Genomic DNA, 21,164 nt, shown 5'->3' on the forward strand with positions numbered 1-21,164 from the left:
CCATGCCAAAGGAAGAGGGAATGAGGCTCCTTAAAATCAGCAACTCAACCTACTTCCAGATTTTTCTGGCAGCCAGGCCCTGCCAGTCCTTGCCACTGAAGAGGAAGGCTCTGATGGTGCTTGTTTTGCACCAGATCTCCACACACAGTCTGTTGCAGCATTCGTCCCTCGGATTTAGATGGAAACAGGCTGGCAAGGCTCCATGCAAGTGATTTCCAGGGGGAAGTTCTCTTGCTGGAGTGCCCATAAAGGGGTCTGGCTGAAAATGTTACCGAGGGAAGAGAGGGAACAGCTCCCACAGGGAAGCTCCGTGGGCACCAGGCTCCAAGCACAGCAGGAGGAGGAACACAGGGTGACCTTGAACACAGCCAGCCTGGCCCCGGATACAAACACAACTTCTCCATTTCAGAGTTCTCCTGGCAGTTTTTTCTATCCGCTCTGGAAAACCCCACTCACTCACTCACTGCCTGTTTTCTCCAGGATTGTACCTATTGTCTGGTTTTGAAGAGCAAAGGGAAGTGATTATCCCGCCTTCCTGCGGGGCAGGAGCACCCTGCACCCACCAGCCTCACGCTCCGGATTCCTGCAGCAGGGAGGGGAGCAGGCTGTGACAGGGACGTGTGGGGACCTGTCAGAGACAACAGCTGGACACACTGGCCAGGGAACACCAGCCACCTGGGCTGGGCCAGCGCCAGCCACCTTCCCCACAGCCACAGAGCTTCCTCCAGATCCCAGGGGAGCACACCACAGGCAGGAGGATGCCGGCTCTTCCCTCCTGCTTCATCCCTCTCTCCTCTCCTAAACATGGAATCAGGTAAACAGGATGTTCCTGCACTGCCTGACCACGACTAAAAAGATATGTAATAATAAATCTAGGGCTTTGGGTTACCCAAAACACCAGAGGTACCCAGACACCTGCCTCTTCCTGGGCACCTAACTCCGTAGATTAACTTTGCTGTGTTGTGTTTCTGTCAAACTGACTGAAGGCCCAGGAGTCATCTGTTTTCCAGACCCAGATGCTCTCCATGACCAAGAGATTCCAGCTGCAAGATATAATTGTAAATCACATTTTCCAATAAAATTCTTGCTAAGTTCAGATTTTCCCCCCCCCAGACATAAGCATTCCTTCAGGAATGACTGAGGAGCTCCAGGGAAACTTCAACCCCCTTCAAGCCCCTTGTAGCTTTTCCCAGAAAATAAGAGGATTTCCTATTGTAAACTGCTTAATTACAAATCCTGATGTATTTCCCCATCCGAGTGCTCCGAAACCAGGCACATCTCCATTAAAAACCCCAAATCCAAGGAAGAAGAACTGCATGTTTATTAAAACAAATCATGGGCTGTCCAGAGCAGACCCAGACCTCCTTTATCACAGGAACAACAACACAAGCTCATGCCAAGGGAGGAAAAACCTCCAAGTCAGGGTCAGTACAAGATCAAAGTCAGGGAAAGAACAAGAACAAGGGGGTTAATAAGTGTGTGGAGAAGAAGTTTTCATTAGCAGGAGGTTAAATGAAGCAGTGAGTGCTGAGGGCAGACAGATGATGCTCCTGGCCAACATAAATCCTTCAAAGATGGATCTAAACTAAGCTGGGCATGACCTTGATGTCTTTTCCTGAGGGGATTCAAGGGAGAGCCTGCACTCAAGCGAAGCATTGATCACTACTGACTACTCACTACACTGACACATTTTGGGGCTCCATCAGCTTCTCTTCTATCAGTGGGGGTCAGAGTCTCTCTCTTCAAACTACTGCTAGGGGGCAGTGGATGCAGCCCCAAAAAGGCCAGAATGGAAATGGGATTGGGAGGGTTGGGGTTACAACACGGACACATTACGTCTCAGGTCTCCATGTCTCCTATTTCTTCCTGCCTCCTCTCTCTTTGAGTGCCAGGTGAATCAGAGAGCCACTTGTCATGTTGTAATAAGCCAGGGAGTTGGAATCCTTGATGAAGATGCCCTAAGGGGAGAAGGAAAAAAAAAACCAAAAAACCACGAAAGAGCAGTCAGAGCACAAACCTCAGTGTTGCCTTCCCACAGAATCCCACCCAGGTCCCTCCTGGCTGTACACTCGGAGCAGGGAGATGGCAGAACTCTGCAGGCTTTGAAGACCCCAAAGAGATTCCAGAGTCCAAGATGGACACTGGAGGTGGGTACAGAATCCTAGATTGGCTTGGGTTGAAGGGACCCTGAAGATTCCCCCATTCCAGCCCCCTCACCATGGGCAGGGACACTTTCCACCAGACCAACCAATATAGACAATGTGGCTCCTATAACACACAAGGGAAGTTATTCAGGCTCCACTCTCCCCTCAGATTTTTTTTTCTCCCTTAAAAATAATCAGTTCAGCTCCTGTTCTCATTAAGGGTTAACAGAGTATCTGCCCACAGATGAACTCTGAGGAGCTAAGTGCACAAAGTTCACTGCTTAGGCAGCAGGTTGTGCCTGCCCAGGCACATGCATGACTGGAAATAAGTCATTAAAAAGGAATGGGGCCTTTCTCACAGCTCTAGCTTCTAGAGGAAGAGAGAGAAGAGAGAGTGAGCTCTTCCCTTCTCTGTTTTGGAGAAAGCCTTCCCCGAGCTGCCAGGGATCCAAAGCACACTCGCCCACCTCCCAGAGCACACAGCAGAGCTGTGGGAGCAGGCTGCTGCAGTTAAATGTCAAAAAAAAAAACAACTCTAATACAACAAGAGGCTGATTTCAGAGAAAGCCACATCAAGTTTGGAGGACTCATCTGCAGCAGCAACAATGTGAAAATCCACTGATTAATTGCCTACTAAAAGCCTGTCCTGCTGTAACAGAGGGCAGCTCTGTCACAGCTGTGCTGTGCAGGCAGGAGAAACATTCCCTTTGCTCTTCCAGTATCTCACCATGCATTAAATTATACATCATCATTTTTATTTGTAAAAAAAGTCGTGTGAGAGAATGCACTGAAGAAACAACCAGCATTTGAAGGGCTTATACCCACCTCGTACTGCAGCTTCTGCTTCCCAGCTGGCATCCCTGTGGCCTCGTGGATCTTAACCTTTATAACAGACACCTGGGGAGGATCAAAGGGCTCCTTCAGTGCTTCTGTCCCAGTCCTGCTCCCCAGCCCCGTGGAGCTGCAGTGTGGAGAGCAGGCTGAGAAGCACAGGAGCAGGGCAGAGGGATGAGCCATGCCTGGTCTGAGAGGGGCAGGGTGAACACCAGCACTTGGCCATTCAGCTTCCATTCTGTCTTGTCCTGCATGTTGGGAACCTGGACTTTGACTGTGACTGGGCCCTATGGGAAAACATAGATAAAGACTCTCAGGGCTGTGGTAATACAGCACCAGACTAAGTATTTATTTCCATATCTTGTCTCCTCAGTAAACACACTGAAATGTGTTTACAAGTTACCCCACTGCTCCCAAAATAAAACATTTAGTTGGATTTCTCCTCCTTTTGCGTGCCATCTATCTAGCAGCACATAGACTGATGGTGTCACAGGGTGAAGGTGTGAAGCACTCAACAGGAGACAGCTTCTCTGTGCACATGAAGTCACAGAATCACACATTGGTTTGGTTTGGAAAGTACCTTAAAGTCCATCCTGTCCCACCCTCTGTCACAGGCAGAGGACACCATCAACTAGCCCAGGGTGCTCCAAGTCCCATCCAACCTGGCCTTGGACACTTCCAAGGACAGGGCAGCCAAAGGTTCTCTATGCACCCTGTGCCAGGGCCTCTCCATCCTCCCAGGGAACAATTCCTTCCCAGTATCCCATCTAAATCTCTTTAAATATTCCCAGAAAAACCATACAACCATTCCTAAGGATTTAAAACTCCTCCTGTGACTGGCACTCCTCAGGAAGGAACTGAGGCTCACATTCAGCTCACCTTGTTACAGAATACACCACATTACCCTACTATCATGCTGGCATTGATACTCTAATCCCTTTGCAACTCCAGCTTAGCCCTCCTCTCCTTAAAATCTCATTAGCAACTTGAGTTCTTTGCATTATAACCTACCTCTCACTGCCCTTAATTACAGAAGAGCACTATCCCACTCTGCGTAACTCTTCCCAGTAAGAGACAAAGGAATTTGGTTTGCTCAGGAACGACAAAAGAAAGGAGATACCTCAGGAAGTCCCTTTCTTGCCAGATATTTTTGCCCCTCTGTGCAGGGTATTGGCTTTCCAGTCCCTTTGGAGCTGGAGTGGAGCAGCCCAGGACTCTGACCCACACATGTACCTTGTTCCTGCGCAGAAATTCCTCCTCTGGAATCAGGCTGTCCTCACTCTTCAGTTTCTTGGAGACTGGCTCATCCTCCATGGGTGGTGGGGGGTGAACGGGAGGCATCGGCGCCGGGGACGGGACCGGAGCCACGGGAGGAGCAGGGACAAAGGCTGGAATGGATTGGGGACACACAACAAAACTCACAGTCACCCCCTGAGTGCACAGCAAACACCCCCTCACAACAAAAACACTTTGAGCAGAGCAACACAGGCTGAAAATAAACGCCACAATACATGGGAGGAAGTTACAACCAACAGCAACATGCAAACTTCAAACATTCACAGAGCTCTTATATTGGGAAGCATTCCAGGAAGAGATAACAAGGCATGAGAGCTTCCTGCAGATCTTGCAAAAAAAGAACACACTCTCGGTTTGGCAGGCAGCGGTGCCAGCTCCTCCAGTTAGGGAAGAAAAGAAGATGGAAAAAAAGGGAAGAATTGCTTCTTACATCATGCTTTTTAACTTCAAAGCACCTAATGAGAAAAAGGGCCAGCAAACAGCTTTTCCCCCAGCAGCAGCAGCTTCTGTAAGGAGCTGTAACCCCCACTGAGGTGCTGGCAGCTTTTCTTTACCCTGCATTCTTAATTTTCGCCTGGGCAGGCTCCTGGGGCCACAGGATTCCCTGCATTTTATGGTGTAGGAAGAGCCCAAAAACAGGACTAGATACCCCTAAACTCTTAACAACTCAACCTAGGGCTTGCAGTTCCAGTTACACACCAGTATTGGAGCACAGGAGGAAAAAGACTCCAAGCTGAAACCCACTACAAAGGAATTATCCGACAATTCCCCAGGAAAAGCTGAAGTCACTGACCTGTGGGGACTATCATGGGGGGCGGGCGGGGGCTCATGATGGGGGGAGCAGAGGGGGGCATGGGCACCACATTGATCCGTGGGGTGTGGATTATGGGAGGCATGGGGGTGGCTATGACGGATCCTGGGGGCAGCCGGACCACGGAGGTCATGGGGGGACGAGGCATGACCGGAACTGCAGAAACCACGGCAGCGCGGACGGGAGGAGGCATCTGGGGAGAGAAGGTGAATTTCCTTAGCAAGAATGCCCAGGGCTGGCCACAATCCTCATTAAAATAACAGGGAAACAGAACCACGGGTTCTGCTGCCCAAAGACTTGAAGGGAGCCTAAGTGGCCCCACCATATGGACAAGCCAAGCTGCTCTGAACAGGCACAGAAGCCTCATTAACAGATTAAATGGGTCCTCCTTCCCTCCCCACTTTGGGATCAGACCTCCAGGCACTTAGTTCCTTTGCTAGATTGCTGTTTGGGACTCAGAGCAGATCCCTTCTTACCTTGGGCTGCTTTTGTCCAACATCACCCTGCACCTACAAAGGCCCCCAGCCATCCCTTTCTTAGCCATATTCTCTGCCTCCAAGATCCCACTGCCCAGCTGATCCCAGTCTTTTTGATATCTCTAACGTAAAAACTCCACCTAAGTATTATATTCCATTTTTAACAGCGAGTTCAATAAGGTTCTTCTAATATTTCCAAACTACTCTTAAACCACAAATTTCCCAAAAAATCCTCTTCCATGCCAGCACCTTTGCCCTCCATCAGGACCCCTCCTAATTAACTACAATCCCAGTAATTGGCTTCTGAGAGCCCAAACACTCACGGTGGGTGGACGAGGTACGGATGTGATGGGCTGGGCGCTGGCAGGGGGGTTGGAGGCTGAGGAAGGAGGGGGTGGCTGGGGTATCTCATTGGGTTTGCTGGGCCCAATCTTCTCCTTGCTGTCATCCTCTGGCACCAGTCCCTTGGCCTTGTGGATGGCTTCAATTTGCTCTTGCAGAGTGATATTGGCCTGAGCAGCCTGCTGTGTGCGGGCCATGCTGCCTGAGTGGCCATCCCAGGTCACCTGAGAGAGTAAAATACATCAGATTAACAAAACTTGGCCAGACTGCAAAGAAATCCAGAAAGCAGCTTGATAGTAAGAAAAAATTCAAGACTCTTGTGTCTCTGAGCATTCACAATGCTACAGGGACCTATCACAAAAAAACACAAACCCCCACCAATCAAACAAAAATTCCCAATTTCTACTCTACCTTTTCCTCTGGTTTCTGGATCTCTTCTTCTCCAATCTTTTTACCAATGGCAGTCTCTTCTACACCAAAGATATCAGTACGACGTTCTGCCAGCTGCTTCAGGCTGCTCTCAATATCCAAACCTGAGGGAAAAAGAGCAATTACTATCTCAAAGAATATAACCAAGCCTCTTACTCATCTATTATTTGATACCTAGTGGCTGATTGATGCTCTTTTTACACAGAATATTCTGAGTTGGAAGGGACCACAAGGACCACCAAAGTACAACTCCTGTCCCCTTTCTGTGTTTTTTTGGAAAGATACTGGCCAGCAACAGCTGACAAACATACCCATCTCATTATCACACAAAGGGCATCACACAGAGCTACATTTCACATGGTCCTGATCAGTGGGGGCAGTGAGGGGCTGTGCAATCAATGCTCAAAGCTGACCTGGGGCATAGACTTCATCATCACTCTGCTTCTCGCGGATGGATCGATCCCGCTGCTCCAGCCACCGTGGATCCAGGAGCCCAATCCTCATGTGCTCCTGCATTTTACTGGCGGGAATCTTTTCTCCAGTGATGGGAGACACAAGGTACTCATCAGGAGCCGGGGCAGGTGGTAACGGTTTTGAGGCTAGGAGAACAAAACCACAGTGTTGTCTCAGTCTAGGAACAAATGGTTTGGGATTTTTCAGGAAGAAACAAAGGTGTTTTTTTTATTTGATTTACCTTTGGGATCGTAATCTTTCCGCACAATGACCTGATCTGGTGTGGGAGGGAGTGGGGGTGGCATCGGGGTTTCTGGAGGAGGAGGAACCTTCTGACCTTCATCTTCATCATCTGACCCCTTATTGAAAAGGAAACAAAAATCATAACCAAGTTCCAATGGTCAAATTCCTTTGAAAGAGACATAAAATCCTACACTGTGCTGGAAGAATGGATTATGCAGCTTCAAAGCAAGGGAGCTGTTTTGGACACCTATGGCAGAGTGGTTCCTCTGTACCACAATTCAGGAATTCGGCAGCCCCAGAAGAGGAAGCAAATATCCCTCAGCTTCCACATTACAGCAGCCTTGCATGCAGGGGCTTACAGTTAACCACACTCTTGTTCCCTGTTACCAGAAAAGCAGCTTACAGTGGGCAGAGCCTAAGATGAGTCATCTTTCGGTGCTCCAGACTCTGGGCACAAAAAAGCCTGAAAGACTTAGAACCACAGAAATATAAAATCCACACCACTGGGTGCCAAAATTACTGGATTTGTCTCTTGGAACTTGCATTGTCATGGAAAACATTAAAAAAAACAACCATGTACCAGCAGTAACAGGTTGTTTGGAGATTTCATCAAAGGGAAATTTCATTTCCTCAAGAAACTGAAGAACTATTTACAGTGAAAATGGGGACCATCATAAACCACATGAACCTTAGGGGACAAAATCCTATTGTCCAATTACCTCATCCATATCTTGCACTTGTGTGTCCTGATCCAGCTGGACTGGAGGCTCATCTGTTTTCTCTTGCTTTTCATCTTCCTCATCTGATTCCACCTCCATCTCCACCTCCTCACTTTCTCCAAACTTCTCGTAACGCTCTTGGATCAGGATTCGAGCTCCCAGCTCTTCTGGAGTGGTGGGAGGAGGGAAATTCCCTACAATGCAAAAAACAGAGCTTCTGTTTCTCTATCCCATTTCATTACTCAACACACACTGACAGAAACGCCAATTCTTCAACAAAAAGCAGTGGCAACAAAATCCTTGGCAGACAGAGGATATGGAAGGGAATGGATGGAGTCTGTACAAACACTAGCATGACAAATGAAGATAAAGAGACTTAAAAATGGAAGCACTACTAGAAAGTGTGACAAGCTCTGCTGTGGCAAAGTGGACCTGGACCTCCTTCAAGGAGAACATCAGTGACTCCAGAAAAAAAAACAACAGCCTCGCAAAATATCACTGTAAAGCTTTTCCCTTCAACTCTGGAGGATAAAGGCTGTAAACCCCAATGTCTGCCTAAAAATGGCACTTCAGGACACATTTTCTGCACAAAGGGGGCAGTTTCTTACAGGTGACAACATTTAACATCAGTACCTTGTTCATTGGGCTGGAAGTCGACTGTTTCCACAACCACAAAGTCATGCCAGTCAATCTGGGCATAAGCAACACGCTCCTTCTCCTTCTCCTCCTCTTCCTTCTTTCTCTCTCGCTCCTGGAACTTGGCCCACTCCACTCTGTAATAGACCTGCAGGAGCAGGCAGAGCACAGTGTCACACAAGGAACAGCACAGCCATCTCACTGCTGCTTTGCAAATGAAAGGAAGAGCAGCTGGAGAAGTGTCAGGCTGCAGATCAGGGCAAGGTTCTTCCCCCAGAGGTGCTGGCACTGCCCAGGCTCCCCAGGGAATGGGCACGGCCCCGAGGCTGCCAGAGCTCCAGGAGCGTTTGGACAGCGCTGCCAGGGATGCCCAGGGTGGGGTTGTTGGGGGGTCTGGGCAGGGCCTGGAGCTGCACTGGATGGTGGGATCCTTCCCATTCAGGATATTCCAGGATTCCACTTTGTAAGCACTTGGAAATGGGGTTGGGCAGTATCTCTGTGCTGCCACAAACTACCCCCAACACAAACACCAGCTGCAGTTTAAAGCAACTTTGAGCCCCTGTACTCGAGTGACAGCAAGTGACACATCCCTTTTATTCTCTATTTGCTGCCAACAAGCCAAAAACATGCAAAGAGAAAATAATTCAAAACATAACTGAAACACTTTAGCATTTTTGCAATTTTTTTCTGGATACCTGATCCAGGACTTCCTTAGGATTTTCAGCCTCCTTCTTGAGCTTGAGGAGTAAGCCCTTCGGTGGGATCAAGATCTGAAACACATTTTGCATGACAGTTAGTGACAATTCATTGTGCCAAAGCCTATTTCAGAGCAATTATTTCTTTTCACATTGCTAAAAATACCAGCAGACCCCTAGGGCTATATCCCATTTATTCTGCTGCAGCCCTCTCACTACTACTTACTGCTCATCCCTGCACTTCAAAATATTCACTTGTGGCCTTCTAATTATCTTCTGGATTGAAAAGGAAACAAATCTTAACTGAGATTACAATAGTGTGTGGTACATTTAGGTGACAGCCCACTGTGTTCAGTACTCTGAAGAGCAGGATTTAAAGGATGAATTCCTGGGGCTGCATTTCCAGCCAGGTTTGTAAGGCTTCATCAGTGCTCCAAATGGATTCCTGCTGTGGAAGGAATCACCCTGCCCGAAGTACCTTTGTGTACTGCTCCACCAGCTTGGTGAAGTAGTTGAACAGGCTGTGCTGGGGGCGAAGGAAATCAAACTGGTAATTCCTCTGCTCCTTCTGCATGAGCTGGGTGAGGAACTGCCTCCCATTGCGGGCCACGAACTGCGCTGTGAGCTTCACCACATCCAGGTCGAAGGCCGAGATGGACGGAGGGTCCGCGATGAACTCGAACTCGGGTGGGGGCTCCTTCGGAACCACCGTCTCCTGGATCACCTGGGCCTGCACCTGCAGGAGAATGGACACAGCTCAGTGACTTCTTGCAAGGAACACTCACCAAACACTCAAGAGAATCCTTTTTTTTCCCTCCAGCTGCTGTGGGAAAGCAATGGTAGTTGCCATCCCGGCAGGATAAGAATCCATCAGGTATAATTCAATACTATTAAAAATGTTGTTTGAACAGCAAACAAATCTGGAAAGTATGAGGACTTTGCTAGAGCCCTCCAGGACCACCAACACCACGGTGTGGCTGCTGGCCATGCCAAGCGTGGCAAAGCTCTGGATTCACTCCATGCCCTCTTCCCACGCCATATGTTTAATGACACAGCTGAACAAGGTGAGCACCATTTTGTACACAATGTTTTAATGGCAGGTTGATCCTTCTCGCAGGAAAAGTTTCTACAAAACAGTGCATGGAACAAGGCCAAGCAGAACTCCAAGGGATTTCCAAGGCTTGCCTCTGCCACATCCTAGTCCAAGTGATCCTTTGTGACTTTATCAGTCAATACAGAGCTAAACTTAATTAAAATGGACCAATTAAACTGTTGGCAGTTTCTAACAACTTTAAGTTACCAGCACCTGGCAGATGCACATCTGCATCAAAACAAAACCCCAGACACCCAACTCCAAGCCTGACAGTGCTGGCATTTTGACAAATGTATAACAAACTGCTCCTTCCTGACTTTGGAGCTTCCATCCTCTCAATCCCAGGCTACGCCACCACTCCAAAGTGGCCAAATTCTTCCCCAAAGCGATGAAAAGGACCACTCACTTTCTGTGGGAGCTGCTGCTGGGCACTCTGCTGCTGCTGCATGACCTTGGGGATGGCAGCTGAGGGCTCCTGGGCTTTGCCCTCCTTGAACTCGGTGACCTTGTGCCGGTAGTAGGCATGGTAAGGGTCGTTTGGGTTCAAGAAGTTGAACTTGGGGTTATTTATTTCATTCTGACGAATTCGGGCTTCAAATTCTGGACCATTTCTGGGGAGCAATGAGAAAAATTGTTTAGGTCATCAACTCAAGTGTAAAAGTCTCTTTCAGACTAGGACATGTTGAGGCATCAGCCCCTTGGAAGATCATTTTCTGTCTCACATGGGAGGAGTTTTTTCCTCAATAGCTCACACCCAGCTGGACACACACAAGTTAGAGGCAATTCTCTCCCTAATTTTGTCTTTAATGTGAATATTAAAAATTTACCCTCACAAGTGTTCCACAGTCACATCTGCCTGCACTCAAAGGTCATTTCCACCACTGACTGAAGTTTACAAGTTACTCACTACATCAATTTTATCTGCTCTATTTACAAGTTTTCAAGATTAATTTCAGTTCCAGAATGATCATATAAGGAAAAAAAGCAGGTAACCATCAACCTGTGCAGGGACTGACCAGCCCACAGTGCTGCTTTTAGGAGCCCCAAGTCCAGGTAACATCCCCTCCTCCCACCTAAAGCACGAGCCAGTTATTTCAGGGCACTTTGAGAAAATTCCCAGCTGCCACAGGGTGTTCCTCTTCATATTCTCTGGATAGCTCCCAGTCTCATTTCAACATTCCACCTCCTCCAAAAGAGGAGGTCTCTACAATCCCAAAGGATAAACACAGCCCCTTCCTTATGTTCAGAAGGAGCCAACACTCCTTGGCAGCACTTTAGAGATGAGTTACAAAATAAGGGTTTTACTGGAGCAGCATCTAGTAATTCTCTGAAACCAAAACCCACCACATTTAGCACTAAAACACAACCATGACTCCTGTACAAGGCTTCCTTTGCACCTGGAACTTGGGTTCCCCCTCAGATCAGGACCTGTTACCCAGTTATTGCAGCACCCACTGCACATTTGAACAAGGACTTCATCTATTTATTACCAGTTTCCCTAGCAAAGGGTGTCTCACACCCTCTTCAGCAGAATATTGTTTCTTTGCCAGTCTCACTGGTACAGCCTCAATCCTTAAAATCCCTCATGCAAAACCACAAAAGCTCAGTTTCCAGAGCTGCACTGAACAGCAGAAGCATGAAAATCCCAGGAAAAAAGAGACACCACCATGTCACTCACCTGGCTACAAAGCTGGCAGTCTTGTCCACAATATTCCTGACCTCTGGAGGAGGGTAAATAATTCCCACCACAGGCTTGGCTGGTGCTGCTTCCTCTTTAGGCTCCTCTTCTGGCTGTAATAAAGATTGTTTCATTACAAAAGGTGAAGGGGTGTCAGGATTGGGCACTCCAAACACAATTCCGACAGCACACATTTACTCATCTTCCTCCTCAGCCCCTCAATCACTGAATTGGCTGAACAACCTGGATCATCCATCTCACCAATTCCTTGGTTTCTCAGAGTGAGAGACAACCTTTTTCTGCCCCTCAGGGGCACCTGCTGCAGGGGCAGGGACAGCAGGAAACAAAGGAAGGTGGCTCCATGAGAACCAAAACAATTTTCACAATTTGCAGCCTTGACTCCAAGTATGTTTTTAAATGCTGAGCCAAGAGGCTCCACTAACATTTCCAGAAATAATTCATCATTCCTCACCAGGTGTGGCAGTTCTGAATGTTCCTAGGGGCCTGTGGGACCTGAGTTATTACCTCCACGTTAAAGAAAACACTGCTTTAATGTTGTAGTTGCAACAGAAGCTGTTTTGAAGAGAAAATCTCCAACAGAGTGTTTTTCTCACTCATGTTACAGGAGGATCCAAACTAAAATCCCAGAACCCTCCTTGTGGATGGCTCTGTATTCCAGTAAAACCAGAAGCTGCTTTTGCAGGATACTAAAGATGCTGTTTCTCTTTCCTCACCAAGAAGCTTCCAGGAAAAAGTGTTATAAACCAGGACAGATCAGCTGGAAATGTTTGATCCTAACAGAGACAACCAGGGATAACTTAAAATCAAGGTAAAGCTCCCAGCTCTGCCAAATCCATGGAGAATCCAAGTCAGAAAATGTTCTCAAGTCAAACTGATCCCTGCAAGTGTCCAAGGCCAGGCTGGACAAGGCTTGGAACACCCTGGGATAGGGGAACATGTCCCTGCCCTGGCAGGGGGTGGGATGAGATGGGCTTAAAGGTCCCTTCAAATGCAAACCATTCCATAAAATACAACCTTAATAAAGTGTGTTAAGAGAAAGGCATCATGAATATTTTTAGTTTTTATTCCCACTCCCTCAGAACATCATCTTGATGAGCTGAAGGATGAGGCAACACTACACTTGAGATATCTTATTTAACAGTGATGCTGAGTTGCCTTGGTAACATCTGTGCATAAAAGTCACCGGGTTTTTGGGGGAGAATCACAATTTTCCCAGGTTCTCAGTGAGATCAGCTCCCTGTCAGCTCCAAGAGTGCTGATGCTGCTCTGTAAGAATCAGGACAACAGCTCCAGCTCAGTGGCAGCTGGATTCCCATCTCAGGAAAGCTGCAAAGAACATGAATATGGCCAAGAGAGAAAGGATCTGGGAGGCTACTGGGAAACACAGCACTGCCACCTGGGAGGCTACTGGGAAACACAGCACTGCCACGCTCTATCAGACTTTCAATCCTTCCACACATCATGCCTGGAGCTCGGGTGGCTCCCACAGCTCCTGGCAACCCCCAATACTCACTGCAATCACAGCCCTGGGGCACTGCCAGGGAAGTGCTCAGTTCCTGCCCAGCCCCAGCAGGATGCTGCTGTCTCAAAGGAATCCTGGAATGATCTGGGCGGGAAGGCAACCTAAAGCTCATCTCATCCCACCCCGTGCCATGGACAGGGACACCTCCCACTATCCTGGCTCCTGGCCTTGGGCACTGCCAGGGATCCAGGGGCAGCCACAGCTGCTCTGGGCACCCTGTGCCAGGGAACAATTCCTGCCCAATATCCCATCCATCCCTGCCCTCTGGCAGTGGGAGCCATTCCCTGTGTCCTGTCCCTCCATCCCTTGTCCATCTCCAGCTCTCCTGGAGCCCCTTTAGGCCCTGGAAGGGACTCTGAGGTGTCCCCCCTGGAGCTTCTCCTCTCCAGGTGAGCATCCCCAGCTCTCCCAGCCTGGCTCCAGCCCTTGGAGCAGCTCCATGGCCTCCTCTGGACTGGCTCCAGCAGCTCCAGGTCCCTCCTGTGCAGGGCCCCAGGGCTGGGGCAGCTCTGCAGGTGGGGTCTCACCTGAGCGGGCACAGGGGGCAGTGCCGCGCTCCGGAAGAAATTGCAGCTCCCCCCAGCCCAGCCCAGCCCAGCTCGTGAGGGCCACAATCCCAAACCCCGCGGTTTGCGCCATTCCCCGCTCCACTCCCTCACCGCCCCCCCTCCCCGGCCCGCACCGGTTTGCTCTCGGCGGGGGGCGCGGGCTGAGCCGGAGGCACAGCCTGCACGGGTCCGGCGGGCATGGCGCTGCCGGGGCCGGGGTGTCCGCGCCGGGCGGGGCCGATCGAGGGGCGGCCGGAGCCGATCGAGGGGCGGGCGAGGCTCGGTCCGGACCAGACGCGGCGCCGGCACCAACTGGGGCGAAATGGCGGCGGCGGGCGCTGTGCCGCGCGTGCGCGCCGGAAATGACGTGACACCCCCGGAAGCGCAGGCGCAGATTGCTGGGATGTGCGCGCCCGCTGTGGGATGTACCACTAGCGCCCCGAGCGGGGGGTCCCAAGCAGGAATGCACCAATGCGGCGCGGGAGGGGCGTGGTTGTCATGGCCACAGGACTGGGACGCCGAGGCCTAGCACAGGACCCGGGCCCGGCGTTTCTTCTCCGCTCTTGCTACTGATTCCTCCGGTTCCCCAGCACTCCTGGAGACCGCCGCGCCCGGGGGCCAGCGTGCCGGTCTCTCTCCAGCAGCCTGTCCCAGTAGGGCGTTCCCTCCATCCCAGGCTTGCTGACCCCATCTCTTCCTGGCCTGGTGGCCCCGTTGTTCCCGGGCCGTGTCCCACACCATGGCGCACCTCCTGGGCCACCGCGGCTGCATGGAGAGCCTGCGGGCCGACCTGCGGGACCTGCAGGCCGCCATCGCCGACGTGTCCTCCCGGACCGGCGCCGTGCGCTTCCCCTCCTGGAAGTTCCCCGACAAGGTGTCCTGCGAGCTGGACATGTCGGTGCTGCTGCAGCGCTACAGGCACAGCGACAGCGAGCCCCAGTTCAGCCAGCACGCACACGTGGTGCTGCTGGAGCTGCTCATAGACAGGTGAGAGGCACCAGCACCCCGGGGCGGCTCCTGCCCCGGGCAGGACAGGGAGTTGTGTGTCTGAACTTATCCAAGTTTTGGGCACCTCGGCACAGAAAAAACTTCAAGCTGTTAGAGAGTGTCCAAATGCGGGCTGAGAGGGTGGTGAAGGGCTGAGGGTGACAGCACTTGGTCTGTTCAGCTGGAACAGAGAAGACTGAGGTCAGACCTCACCGGGGCTGCAGCTCCTGCTGGGGAACAGCTCTGATCTCTGTGACCGGGGATGGGATTCAAATGAATGGCTCGAGCTGTGCCACAGAAGTTTAGGCTGCATATCAGGAAAAGGTTCTTCCCTCAGAAGGTGCTCGGGCACTGAAGAGGTTCCCCAGGGAATGATCACAGAATCAGCTAAGCTAGAAAAGACCTTGGAGATCATCAAGTCCACGCTATGACATAACACCACCTTATCGATTAAACAACGGCACCAAGTGCCACATCACGGCCCCAAGGCTGCCAGAGCTCCAGGAGCCTTTGGACAATGCTCTCAGGCACAGGGTGGGATTGTTGGGGTATCTGTGCAGGGCCAGGAGCTGGGCTTGATGATCCATGGGTCCCTTGCAGTTCAGGATATCCCGTGATTTCATGAAGTTTTTTGGATGCTTTGTTCCCCATGTATTTCCACGATGAGCAGTGCCAGCACCTCGGCCTCATGCCCTGCTGAGCTTTAAAACCCAGCTCCTTTCCCTGCTTAGAGCTCCCAGCACAAACTGGCCACGAAGAAGCAGAGCATGATCCACCCAGTAGCTGAGGTGGAGCAGATGGGACAGGCTTGTTAAACTGCCTCCCAGAGCATAACTGAAACACTTCAGCATTTTTGCAATTTTTTGGAAACACTAGGACACAGCTGCATCGACAGCCTTGGGAGGCCAAAGCCCCTTCTGCAGTCTGGATGAAATAAATACAACTCTGCTTTAAAAGATGAGCCATTCCCACTGAGCTGTTGGCCCTAAAAGTCAGGATTTGCAGCAGCATGGGTGCCCCAAATCAGTGGGGGGAGCTTAACCACAGCCTCTTGGAAGTGGCTGCTCCATGAAGGGATCCATGCCTGGGGAGTCCCGGGAGTAACAATCCCACCCTCCTGCCTCACACCAGCTTTGCTGGGTGATGGGAGTGGGCCGACCTCCGTGCCCCAGCTCACATTCCCAGCTGCTCCAAGTTGTTTTTCCCTCGGCACAGGCTGCTGCTGCTGCTGCAGAGCTTCACTGGCTATGCCGAGACGCTGCTGAGCGGGCGAGCGGTGCCGCTGGCGCGGGGCCTGGGGCCCTGCATGTCTGCGGGGCTCACGGCCAGGACCTTCTGGAGCACCATGCTCAAACTTGGGGCCTTCTGCCAGCAGCTCCAGGATGAGGTGGGACACCTGGGGATGTCCCATGAGCTGAGTCACTCCCCTCTCTGCAGGATTTGGATCGTGGCCCTTCTCAACACCCTGTGGCCACGCCAGATGTGTGTGCACCCTTTGAGTGCTGGCCTCTCTGTCACACATCTGTTCCCTCCCAGCCTAAGCCCCTTCCCTCCAGCGCTCCCAGCTATGCCAATGCATCCATCCTGTTCTAGGATCTCAGGATGGGTGAGCTGGCCTGCCTCTAGAGCTTGGAAAATATTCTCCTACTGCCAAAATGTTGCAGCTCTGCTGATCCCACTGTGGATCTGAGCTTCCCCAAGACAGTTAAATAATTGGTGGTAAAAACAACCTCTCCTGCATTTCATTTTCCCCAAAATGATCTGTCTCATGGAAAAGTCTCACAACAATCCATGTGGCAAAACCAGGAGGCAGTGCAGGGGGTGGGAAAGAAGGGATGGTGGGGAGTTGGGGAGTTGGGAGTTGCTGTCCTATCTCCACACCTGATTTAGGCTTTTATGGGTCATCTCCACTTTGATCTGGGCCCCAGTTTTATTCTGTGCTCTGTCCCTCAGGAGAAGGTTTGCAAGCGGGAGATCCCCACACAGCAATCCACTCCACCTTCTGCTCCCCAGGCTGGGAAATATCAGAAGGAGCACCTTAAATGCCTCTTGCCGGATGTTTTGGAGTCAGGAACTGCCCCAGAGGCTGCCCAGTCATCTGTGTGCCCATGTCCAAGTGTCCATGTGCCGGCCAGCTCAGACAGCTCCCAGCCCAGGGCTGGCCCCAGCCTGGCTCCGAGCACCCGCAGTGTCCCCACGCAGACTCCAGGGTCACCCCTGGGCTCCTGTGACACCTGCTCCAGCACCCAGGCCAGCCTCCACGAGGTGAGCAGAGCCATCACCAGCATCTGCCAGAGCCAGAACATCCCCTCTGCTCTCAGCAAATTCCAGGAGGTGCTGAAGGACAGCGCAGAGAGAAGGAACCTCTCTGCAACAGACATGAGCTACTGGGCCTCGGAGCAGAGCAAGGCCCTCTCCCGGATCAATAAACACCTCCAGGGGCTGCTGCAGCAGGTGAACCCCCTGAAGGCTGAGCTGGAAGAGATGGGCAAACAGGAGGAGAAGCTGCAGAAACAGGTTGAGGACTTTTCCAGGAAGCTGCAGGCAGAGAAGGACGCCCGAACAGAGCAGCAGAGGAAGGCTGAGCAGAGCCTGAAAGCCAAGGACAAGGAGCATTCCGAGGCTGTGGCCAGGCTGGAGCAGGACAAGGACAACCTCCGGAGAGGTACAGAGCTGTTCCTAGCATCCCCTCCCACGCCTGGGGGCATTTTCAGGAGAAGAACAGAGTCCATGGGCAAATTTTGGCCCCACCACAACCAGCAGGGCTTTTTGTAGCTGCTGGGGGATTTTCCCTGCTGTGAGGCTAATCCCAGGCACTGGGAGTTGGTGTCCTATTACCTCTTCCCTGATAGCACAACACGATCACTTGACAAAAACACTTTGGTGTGGCTGTTTGCTTCCCCTTGGTTTAGGTGGCTTTTTTTGAGGAACTGATTAATGAGAGAGTTTTCTTGCTGGTTTAGGAGCTGCTCTGCTGGAGGAGCGACTCTCAGCCCTGAAGGAGGAGCTGGCAGCGAAGCAGGTGGCTGTGCAGGAGCTGGGTAAGGGGCTCATCCAGGGGTTCACTCAGCTCACACCTCTCCCCTCTCACCCTGGTCTCTTGAGTGTTTCACACCCACGGAGCCCCCAGCACCCCCAGACTGCGCTGTGGGGATGGTGGGGATGGGCAGAGAATGGGCCTCCTTCACAGCAGCACCTCAACATCACCCAGTGCCAGAGTGGGCTGATGCTGGTGGAGGTTTGAGGGGGGCCACAGGCCTTCTGTCAGACCTGTCTCCCTTTGCCAGGGCCTGTGGAGGGCATGAGGTGCCCCTGAAACACAGAATCATGGACTGGTTTGGATGAGCAGGGACATTAAAGCCCATCCCATTTCACCTCCCCCACCACGGGCAGGGACACCTCCCACTGTCCCAGGCTGCTCCAAGCCCCATCCAGCCTGGCCTTGGGCACTGCCAGGGATCCAGGGGCAGCCCCAGCTGCTCTGGGCACCCTGTGCCAGGGCCTCCCCATCCTCCCAGGGAATAATCTCTTTCCCCTACCCCATCTATCCCTGCCTTCTGGCAGTGGGAAGCCATTCCCTGTGTCCTGTCCCTCCATCCCTTGTCCCAAGCCCTTCTCCAGCTCTTTTGGAACCCCTCTAGGCACTGGGAAAGGTTCTTAAGTTCTCCCTGGAGCCTTCTTTTCTTCAGACTGAACACCCCCATCCCTCTCATCACCTCCATGGTCCTCCAGCATCTCGCCCCTACCCAGCCTGGGCCATGGTGGCTGTGTCTTCCCAGAGCTCTCCAAGACCACCTTGCTGGAAAGGATGACCACAATGGTGGCCCGGAGCCAGGTGCTGGAGCTGGAGGAGAAGGTGCAGGTGCTTATAGGCCAGAGGGACAGCCTGCACCAGGAGCTGAGTGCCACCAGGGTGCAGCTGGAGAAGGAGAAGGTTCGTGTGGAGAGCATGTTCCAGCACGAGGAGGTACAGCCGGCTCTGGAGCGGATGGCTGAGCTGCTGCTCGGTGTCAGGGCTGTGGGGAATGGGTGCCACAGCCCCACACAGGCTCACCCCCACCACCACAGTCCCTGCAGGCTAAGCAGAGGACCCTGCTGCAGCAGCTGGACAGCCTGGACCAGGAGCGCGAGGAGCTGCAGACCAGTCTGGCAGAGGCTGAGGAGGAGAACACCCGGCTGGCGGAGCAGCTGGAGCAGAGCCAGGAGCAGAGTGGGAAACAGCTCCAAGCACAGCAGGTGAGTGCTGGTACCCAGGTGTGGGACACAGGCTGTGCCATAGGGCTGTCAGGAGCCACTCACTGCCCTGTCCCACAGCCAGTTTTCCCAGGAGAGATACTCTGGGGCCTAGGGTGACACTGTCACATGGTCACGTCCTCATGGGATTCCCTGGGGAAGAGCCCTCTCCCTCCACCCTGTGCCAGACAAGTCTCTGGTGGAGTCAGGGCAGACGGGAGCAGCAGGAAGGGACATCTTGAGGTGCTTCCACATCTCGTCTTCTGTTCTTGGACACCTGGACATGCTGCACACTTCACAGTTGGTGCTCCTGCTTCCAGCACACACAGGGATTTCACAGCTAAAACCCTGCACATTGTCACTGTCCCCAGTGCCACAGGACATCCACACATCAGGGAAGGGTGGGAGCTTTCCATGAGGGGCTGAGTCCTCACTCTTGCAACTTCATCTCCTCCCCCCTGTGCCATGCAGGAGCTGCTGGACACGCTGCAGCAGGAGAAGCTGGCACTGGAGCAGTCCATCCTGGAGCTGCAGGCAAACACATCCCAACTGCAGGAACAGGCACAGGAGCTGAGGGAGCGGGAAAGGCTCCTGGTGTTCTTCCCCGATCTCCACATCCCCACTGAGACGCAGTTTGAGAGTAAGGGAGCAGATGGCAGCCGAGTGTGTTTGTGCCTTGGGGTCTCCAGAGCTCTCGGGGGATCCTGCTGTCCCACTGATAGCCAGGAAGGGCTCAGAGCCTGTGCAAAGCTGTGACCATCCCTGCATGGGTGCTGTGCATCCCACATTTTGGGCCAGGATACACAGCAGGACCAGGACATGGCAGAGCTTCCTCTGCCCACAGGGCTTGGGGTCCCAGCTGCCACTTCCCAGGCTGTGCCGGTGCTCCCTGCCCAGGGCAGGCTCCTTTCCTTGGGAGGCAGGAGGGCTGGCCACACCTCTGAGCAGGCAGGCAGCAGCTGCAAGCTGGGCTCTCTTGGATTTTGTTTGCAGGCAGCGGGAACTTGACAGAGGACATGGAGAGTCAGCTCCAGGCCAACACCATCCGGATCGAGGTGCTGGAGCGGGAGAACGCACAGCTCGAGGCTCTGCTCGCCAAGGTGAAGGCAGCAGCTGAGCAGGGCGTGCTCAAGGTGAGCTGGGTGCCACAGGGGTGGGTGCTGTGTACCCCAAAACCACCCCGTGGCCCCCAGACACCCTCTGAGGACCCTGTGAGGGCCAAGCCCAGGCTGCACATGCTGCTGGAAGGTCGCTCTGGTTTAACTGGTGTTGCCTGGGTTGGTTCCAGCTCCTTCCCATCACTGACCACCAGCTGTAGTGGCCAAGGGATGTGATTAGAGCTGAAGCTGGTGGTGGGAAATTTCACCTCCTCTTCCCTTCCCCAGCTTGTCCCAGAGGCCCAGCTGGGGTCCCAGCTCCACAGGGAGGCTGGCAGGCAGAACCCTGGGTGAGTAGGAACCCAGAGGAAGAGGCTGGGGGTGTGTTCCCTGCTCTTCTTCCCCTTTAACTGCTCCCACCCCACAGGCGGCTCAGCAGTGGAAGCAGCAGGGACAGCACAGGGACGCCAGGATGCACAGACAAGGCCTGGCATGGAGCTGCCAGCAGCCACAACTCCAAACAACTCCAGGCAGAGCCCACATCCCAGGCCAAACCCTGCCTAACGCTCTCAGTGCGACGCCTGGGGCTGGGCCCCCCCTCATACCACACTGGGGCTCACCACAAATAAACACAGATCAGTCTGAACTTCCCAACAGAGAAATTGTGTTCCACCAGCAGCCACCTGCCCTGCCCAGGGGACCTCGTTACCAGTTCTTTGTGTATTAGGAAGGTGCATTCCCTTGGGAAACCTGGGCTCTGCCAGGTTCCTTGGGGAGCTGCTCCAGGGATGTTCCTGGGCACTGGAGCTCAGTCACCCATGGCTGTGCCACTGCTGCAGTCCCCAAAAGAGTCCTGGGCAGGACACAGCATGTGCTAACTCCTGCCAGGAACCATTCCCAAGAGGGG

The 21,164-nt window shown here is 52.5% G+C and overlaps 2 protein-coding genes across 5 annotated transcripts; one reads left to right on the top strand and one right to left on the bottom strand.

Annotated features, from left to right (window-relative positions):
- Nucleotides 1-1,297: 1,297 nt before the first annotated feature.
- SF3A1 (splicing factor 3a subunit 1) lies at nucleotides 1,298-14,391 on the bottom strand. Its single transcript, XM_086856617.1, has 16 exons — nucleotides 14,075-14,391; nucleotides 11,850-11,962; nucleotides 10,578-10,782; nucleotides 9,557-9,814; nucleotides 9,079-9,153; nucleotides 8,381-8,531; nucleotides 7,748-7,941; nucleotides 7,027-7,144; nucleotides 6,746-6,931; nucleotides 6,315-6,436; nucleotides 5,885-6,127; nucleotides 5,068-5,278; nucleotides 4,212-4,366; nucleotides 3,164-3,265; nucleotides 2,970-3,041; nucleotides 1,298-1,958 (listed from the first exon to the last, which is right to left on the bottom strand). Exons 1-16 carry the CDS (start codon nucleotides 14,138-14,140, stop codon nucleotides 1,857-1,859), a joined length of 2,373 nt encoding a protein of 790 aa, XP_086712743.1. The 5' UTR covers nucleotides 14,141-14,391; the 3' UTR covers nucleotides 1,298-1,856.
- Nucleotides 14,310-20,908, top strand: CCDC157 (coiled-coil domain containing 157). 4 transcript variants are annotated; one of them, XM_086856618.1, is made up of 10 exons: nucleotides 14,310-14,927; nucleotides 16,143-16,314; nucleotides 16,881-17,592; nucleotides 17,891-17,968; nucleotides 18,707-18,894; nucleotides 18,996-19,163; nucleotides 19,632-19,800; nucleotides 20,154-20,293; nucleotides 20,546-20,607; nucleotides 20,685-20,908. In XM_086856618.1, exons 1-10 carry the CDS (start codon nucleotides 14,680-14,682, stop codon nucleotides 20,884-20,886), a joined length of 2,139 nt encoding a protein of 712 aa, XP_086712744.1. In that variant the 5' UTR covers nucleotides 14,310-14,679; the 3' UTR covers nucleotides 20,887-20,908. The 4 variants fall into 4 exon arrangements, with proteins under 4 accessions (XP_086712744.1, XP_086712745.1, XP_086712746.1 ...); XM_086856619.1 differs by having other exon boundaries at nucleotides 14,333-14,927; nucleotides 20,154-20,260; XM_086856620.1 differs by having other exon boundaries at nucleotides 14,338-14,927; nucleotides 16,941-17,592.
- The last annotated feature ends 256 nt before the right edge of the window (nucleotides 20,909-21,164 follow it).

The sequence above is a fragment of the Cyanistes caeruleus genome, chromosome 18, assembly GCF_971803275.1.
Source record: "Cyanistes caeruleus chromosome 18, bCyaCae1.hap1.1, whole genome shotgun sequence".
NCBI classification, from domain to species: Eukaryota; Metazoa; Chordata; class Aves; order Passeriformes; family Paridae; genus Cyanistes; species Cyanistes caeruleus.

Coding starts and splice junctions, on each gene's coding strand:
- SF3A1 (XM_086856617.1), bottom strand. CDS start 14,140: ATGCCCGCCGGACCCGTGCAGGCTGTGCCTCCGGCTCAGCCCGCGCCC. Junction 9,154..9,556: donor TGGTGGAGCAGTACACAAAG/GTACTTCGGGCA, acceptor AATGTGTTTCAG/ATCTTGATCCCACCGAAGGG. Junction 5,279..5,884: donor CCGTACCTCGTCCACCCACC/GTGAGTGTTTGG, acceptor TTCTCTCCCCAG/ATGCCTCCTCCCGTCCGCGC.
- CCDC157 (XM_086856618.1), top strand. CDS start 14,680: ATGGCGCACCTCCTGGGCCACCGCGGCTGCATGGAGAGCCTGCGGGCC. Junction 16,315..16,880: donor GCCAGCAGCTCCAGGATGAG/GTGGGACACCTG, acceptor TCTGTCCCTCAG/GAGAAGGTTTGCAAGCGGGA. Junction 17,593..17,890: donor CAAGGACAACCTCCGGAGAG/GTACAGAGCTGT, acceptor TTGCTGGTTTAG/GAGCTGCTCTGCTGGAGGAG.